The sequence below is a fragment of the Adiantum capillus-veneris genome, chromosome 17, assembly GCF_014529385.1.
Source record: "Adiantum capillus-veneris isolate H3 chromosome 17, ASM1452938v2, whole genome shotgun sequence".
NCBI lineage: Eukaryota > Viridiplantae > Streptophyta > Polypodiopsida > Polypodiales > Pteridaceae > Adiantum > Adiantum capillus-veneris.
In genome coordinates this window covers 44,135,053-44,141,574 of record NC_140947.1, presented here as the reverse complement: position 1 = coordinate 44,141,574, position 6,522 = coordinate 44,135,053, and the positions used below count along the sequence as shown (strand labels likewise).

The 6,522-nt window shown below is 43.0% G+C and overlaps 1 protein-coding gene across 2 annotated transcripts; it reads left to right on the top strand.

Moving 5' to 3' along the window:
- The first annotated feature begins 438 nt into the window (after positions 1–438).
- On the top strand, positions 439–4,492 carry LOC147437134 (uncharacterized). Of its 2 annotated transcripts, none has more exons than XM_086485852.1 (4): positions 439–1,229; positions 1,315–2,775; positions 3,026–3,280; positions 3,561–4,492. In XM_086485852.1, the coding sequence occupies exons 1-4, from the start codon at positions 801–803 to the stop codon at positions 3,903–3,905; spliced, it is 2,490 nt and encodes an 829-aa protein (XP_086341978.1). In that variant the 5' UTR covers positions 439–800; the 3' UTR covers positions 3,906–4,492. The 2 variants fall into 2 exon arrangements, with proteins under 2 accessions (XP_086341978.1, XP_086341979.1); XM_086485853.1 differs by having other exon boundaries at positions 441–1,229; positions 1,339–2,775; positions 3,561–4,491.
- Positions 4,493–6,522: the final 2,030 nt, after the last annotated feature.

Genomic DNA, 6,522 nt, shown 5'->3' with positions numbered 1-6,522 from the left:
GAAAACAACGTGATAGGTAGTGCTACAGGAGTGGGGAGTGGGGTACTCATCTTATAAGGGACGGCGCCAGCCCGCGTAAGAGATTTAAGGGGAAACTGGCAGCCTGGAGGAGCGCGATGCCGGCATGCATGTCATTGCATGCTCATCATTGCATCAACAATGGACAAACGTACCATTCTCTCGATCCATATCGTCGACGTTGCTTATTATGCAAGCTGGCCGAATGCACACCCGCGCACGTCCTTACACATACACACACAGAGAGCCCACAAAAGCACTGGTCACAATATGCCCAAGCTGGAAAAATATGCTTCTTATCTCTGTTCTCATCCCACCGACGTCATCTGCTCTGCACGGCTACCCTGCAGTACATAAAGCAGACCCACAGCGGGTGCATGCACATGATGAGGTCAGAGGCATATTCTAGATGATTTATTGTAGCTGGGACAAGCCTGCAGAGATAAGGTGTCTAATTCGTACCTTTACGTGGCTTGTAGCAATTAGCGGCCTTCATCTCATGAGATGTACCTTGTCAATACTACCTTCAATGGAAGAGGATAGATAACATACCCGACGCATAATATTATAAGGGTTTCTGTTTTTTTCGAAGGAACTAATGATAAGCTAGACCTTGAATAGAGAGAGAGAGAGAGAGAGAGAGAGAGAGAGAGAGAGAGAGAGAGAGACTAGGGCTGCTGCATCTAGCAGTACTTGTGTGACTAGGGTACGTTGCTGCTAGGGACATCTGCAAGAGCGCTAATTAATATTATACAGCCGACTGTTAATTACAGGGGCCATATATGCCTCCGTCGAGCCCTGTGCTGGGAGGTGCAGCAGCGAGCGCCATTCAGAAGCTGGTAGGCGAGTTACAGTACTACCCACAGGCCGCACCAGCGGCTCCAACGACACGCGGCAACAGCCCACAGCAGCCTTGCCAGCACGTCAACCTGCCCAAGCAGCAGCTGGCGGCGGCCGGAGGAAACAGTTCTAATTTTAAGATGAACGGTTTTAATACACAACAGCAGCTGCACTCCAGCTTCAACAACAGCAGCAATATCAACACCAGCTTCATCAGCAGTACATCCACTTCCACCACCACCAACAATGTAAGCGACCGCAAATTCAGCCTGGACTACCTCTCCTCTTCCGCCGCCACCACCAATAATATCGAGCTCTCCCCCAACCCCCGCTTCGCTCAAGACTACCCCATCTTCACTCCTCCTATAAAGGTAAGATTAAGATCCTTAATCTCCTTCCGCCCTAGTTAATTTCCTTCCTCGTCACTACGTCCTGAGTTCAAAACTCGTCCTGTAGATTTTGAGGTCTCTTCTTGTGCAGCCACATTACGAGGAGGTGGCACTGGGAGCAGGAAGCACACCACCGCCGGACACTAGCAGCAAATCAGGCGATTCCTTGGAGGCGCTACGCGACGAGGAAGACTGGTTATCGCCGTTGGTGCTGGACGATGCCGCTCTTCCGCACGCGCTCGACTTCCAGTTTCCTCTATACCCACCCGCCACCTCAGCCTCAACTGCCCGCCTCGCTGCCAACCACCAACCACCGCCGGGCACAGCCTCTGCCACCACCCTCCTTCATCGACCCAAGATTGAACCCCGACCTTACCACATAACCTCTATTCATCCTAATCGCGGCCCCACGCTCGCCCCCAAGCGTAAGCCTAGAATCAGAAGTGCAGAGTTCTCCCGCCATGCCACCTACCCAGACTGGAGTAGTAATAATAACCCTCCTCCTCACGTCCCTTCCTTCTCTCATAAAAAGCCCCTCAGTGAGCTCCTCACTGCCAAACTAAAGCACAATCCCACACACCCATCTGCAATATCTTCTACTTCCCATCACCATAGCCACCTTCCTGATACCAACAATGACATAAATAATGTCAATCCCAACAATATCCCTCACCAGCAGTACCTCCTCCATGACCCCCCCTCTGCTTCCTCTGATAATGGTTGCATGCAATCATGTGATAAGTGCCTCCCCGGTAGCCGCATGACTGTGGTCCCCATCATGGATTCATGTGATTACACAGACATCCCTCCAAAGGAACGCGACTTCATTGATCCCGGAGTCACGCCACCCCCGACATCAAAGCCAAAGGGAACAAACAACCCTTTTATCTCCTGGTTTAGATCCAAGAAGAAGCCAGTACCAACTCAAGCCTCCAATTATGTGAGCTTGAAGGGCTCAAGGAGTCAAGGCAACAAGGGACGTGTAACACCAAATCAAGCATTAATGGAAAGCATATTGATAGAGAAAGAGAGAGCAAACATAAAGGAAAAGCTAATGAACTTAGAGGAAGGCAAGGACACCTTAGAGATGGAAGTGAATAACATGAAGCAGGAGGTATCACAAGCAAATGAGAAGAGGGATGCAGCTCTAGTAGAAGTGTTCGAGCTAAGGATGGCTATGGAGGAGATGGGGAAGAAGATAGAGGGGTTAGAGAGTTATTGTCAAAGTCTACATAATGTCACCAACAAAAGAAATCCATTAAAACATTACAACATCATAGGCGGACCCGGCTATGGTGATCCGATGAATGTCGAGATGATAGAAGATGAGCATGATCAGATGCTTCGTGCTGCGCTTGCCGTGCCAAGTGCCAACCCCTTTGCAGGGCCAAACAAGAAAGAGTTCTACCATGCAGTTACAGAAGCTAGAGTTGGTGTCAAGCAATTTTGCAGAACCTTGCTACAACAAGTCCAAGAGCAAGCTGCCACTGAGAAGATTGAAAGCATACTCCAGCCTTATAATGTCAAGGTTAGCATCTCTACTAAAGTGCTCATGGAAAATGCATTGAATGCATTAACAGTTCTTTACTAAAGGAGAAATTACTCAAAGACAGCTAGAATTTTCAATTCAAGTAGGCATATGGTTTGCATTAAAGGCTCTCTTTTTCACAGCATACAATAATCAGTGATTTAATGAAAATTAAGTATATGCCAAATTTGTACTACATGTTATATCAAGTAAAAATTGAATATTTGGGTGAAAATGTTGTAATATGCAGGTGGCACCAAGGGTGTCAAAGGTTGTGAGGTACCACTTGGAGTCTCTTGTAAATGAGGCATTCTACGAGGACTTTGAGAATATCAAGTTCCAGAAAAGTGGGACAAACTGTGTGCTAGATCCATGCCAGAGACCCCAAGCCTTCTACAAAACCTATCTTGGCATGTCACAAATGGGATGGAGTGAGCTTGTTAGCAAAGAATCGGCTGTCTATAGCCAAAGCTTTGATGCCTATTGTGACCACAAGATGAATAGGGTAAGTCTTCTTTTGGCTCACATTCCTACTTGATAAGATAAACAATTCCTCTTTGAATTTACTGAAGGACATAAGTATAATTTTTTCTGTTGATCACCAAGATCAATTCTATATTTCTATTCCATAGTGAGAGCGGAGAGCGAATTACGAGCATACATAAATTTTTTCTTTGCTGATTAAGAAATAGCATTTAGTTTGATCTACCACTTGAAAAAATGGCAAAATGAACTTTGTGGATTCATGATTAGCATTGCCATATTGATAGATGTTGAAAATGCAGGTTGAACAAGTGCTAAATTGGGAAGGGCGATGGCCAGACGATTTGGCACGATCATTCTTTGTGGCAGCCAAGTGGGTGTGGCTTTTACATTTGCTGGCATTCTCCTTCCACCACCCTGCCCTCATCTTTCGTGTGGGATGTGAGGCCCACTTTGATTCTCAATTCATGGAAGAACTCCCTCTTGATCCGCAATCATCCAAATTACCCAAGCTCTCTTCTAGCCTTGAATCTTCTTCCTCCCTTCATCTCAAAGCTATGGTGATGCCTGGCTTCTTCTTCAACAACTATGAAGTCATCAAATGCAAGGTTATCCTATCTAGACAACAAGCCATCACTACCAATTAAATTCTGAAAGTACAAGGAGTTAGTCTTCAATTCTTCTCTTCCTTCCTTTGCCTTTCTCTCCCCTTAGAGATGCTAACCATAGTACTAAATCTTAAGCTAATTAGCACTCTCTCTACATATCAATCTAGTCTTTTAGACCACATCTTTCTCGTCCATGAACTCTCTTTCTTAGCACACAAGCTGTCAATCATTTGAGTATAGTACACATTAAAACTTGCATGCTAGTTGAACACTTGTAATCAACATAGAGGCTAATTAGCTATTAGGATCTTTCTAATCTAAGCCCCTCTCTTCTTTTTGTACCTTTGTCTCTCTCACTTTGTATGCCCATTGACAAACTTTGTTGGTAAGTGTCTAACATTGTTCAAGAATCTCCACACGTCTAGTCCATGTTATCAATTTCCATTTTTAAATTAAAATTAAAGCTTGCTCCCATACATCATAGCGCATTCACATTTTCATCATTTCTCTCAAGCAAACATTGCTTTACAATTAATATCCATATACTAGTACTCTCCAAGGCATCATCTTTTGTATACATAAGGCCCTATATGACTCCTAGAACTCTTGGGAGCAATTTTCTAATGTGTGGAATTAATTGTTAATTTTGTGTCACTAAATGTTTGCAACCAAGTTTGCTTCCTATGTGCTATGTGTTATATATAAGAGAACCATTAACTAAGTGAGCACACTATCTCTCATGATCATCCCTCACTATGAAAATCTTTAATTGTTTATTGCGGTCTTTTATCGTGTTTTGTAAAGAGAAGGTTCAAAATCAGCTAGAGAGGGAAGAGACAGGAGGATGGGGGGATATTTTTTTTCGTTTCAAATATTACCATGATTATTTTGGCGACTATTACTATAATAGTTACCTCTGCTATTGTCGCTAATATTATCGCGTTTATTCTCGAAGCGTCATTTAGCGCTTAAACATTCAAATTTTGGTTTAAATATCCCCCCCCTCCCCCTTCAAATTTTGGTGTTTTCCTTCCCTTAATAAAGATTAAAGAGCATTATATGAAATTTTTAAAATAAAAAAAAAAGATATGAAAACAGGGAACAATAGTTAGCTATGTGGGATTACACTTGGTTACAGCTAAACTAATCACTATCACTTGATTAACATAATTTAGCATGCTTCACAAAATTAGAGAGAGGGAGAGGGGGGAGAGAGAGATGAATAGATGACACGGTAAAAAAAAATCATAACTTAAAGTATACAAAATGTTTATGAATCATCTTCCAAAAGATCCCTACAAGAAGCATCATCCAATTCTAAGCCCATGGCTCCTAAATCAATAAAGAGAGAAATAGATCAATTTTCGTTTGTGGATGCGTTGGCTTCATATCATCTTCAAATTCGTCATCCTCTATCTCATCATGACAATCATCCTCGATCAGACTTGCGACCGCCGGACTTGAATCATCAATCTCCCTCTTCTCTCTGTCTCTCCCTCATCAAAAGTAGGAGGTGAAAGAGGGTCGAAGATGGTCTCCACTTCATTAGTGATAAAAATGGTTCTCCCTCGAGGTGTTACGAGAATTACGAACCAAAGTTTTGGTTGGTGGATTGTTGGGATATAGATGACCTATAGAAGAGAACCTCAAAGTGAGAACATTGGTATAATTAATGTTACAAGCAAATAAGAATAAAAAAGGTAGTCACTCACCTGTTCACAATTGCATGAAAAAATTAAATTGTCATACCTCCCTGTGTGATGCACACTAGAGTCCACCATGTAGAGGCCATTCGCATGTCGTTTAGACACATTTGCAAACCACTTGCACTCGAAGATGAAGGTATGAAAGGTTCTAAAATTAACCTTTAGTATCCTTTCAATAGTTCCACAGTACCTGGCTTCATCACCATCTGTATCAAAGTTGCCCATGATGCCACAGTCCATGGTGGTTCTACGCTCACCAATGTGGCACGTACGAAAGTGATGACCCTTTGACCACATAGAACTAAAGGAAAGGCACTACAAAATAGAAAAATATCTTTTATCAATTACAGATTTAAAATTTAAAAAACTTATACAATATGGTTTAGGTATTGGTATGCAATCTCGTGCATACTCCCATTCTTTGTCGGTGATGTCTTCTCTACGCGCTTTTGCCTCGATCGTTCTCTCATGAATCCACTCCGCATTAATGAGATCTGGAAAATATGCAAGGTGTCTAGGCACTGGGGGTGACCTCCTTCCTCCATGTACTTGTTTCCATGCTTCTCTCTCTTGCAAATGCCTTTCCTTTTCCACTGTCCACAAGTCCACTCACTTGATCATAACCTTTGCATTGAGAATACAAAATTTATTGACCACTCGAGATAGATTCGTATATATCCATGTTAATTAATTTTTCCTTTCCACTTGGCAGGTGTGAAGTCATCCTTGCATCCTCCTCGTGTGACCACATGCGAGGCATTGAAGGATCAACTTATACCAAATACTTTGAGATGTAAACAAATGCCTCTTGCACGATCCACCCTTCGACCATACATGCCTCTGGTTGAGACCGTAGCCGCACAAAATCTTTGAGTGTCTTTAAAAACCTCTCTAAAAAGAACATCCATCGTGCGTACACTACTCCACATATAGAAATCTCCTCCACCACA

What these genes read in the sequence shown, in the direction of transcription:
- LOC147437134 (XM_086485852.1), top strand. Translation starts at nt 801, where the DNA reads ATGCCTCCGTCGAGCCCTGTGCTGGGAGGTGCAGCAGCGAGCGCCATT. An exon ending in TCCAGCCTTATAATGTCAAG is followed by an intron (nt 2,776 to 3,025) that starts GTTAGCATCTCT and finishes TGTAATATGCAG; the next exon opens with GTGGCACCAAGGGTGTCAAA. An exon ending in GTGACCACAAGATGAATAGG is followed by an intron (nt 3,281 to 3,560) that starts GTAAGTCTTCTT and finishes TTGAAAATGCAG; the next exon opens with GTTGAACAAGTGCTAAATTG.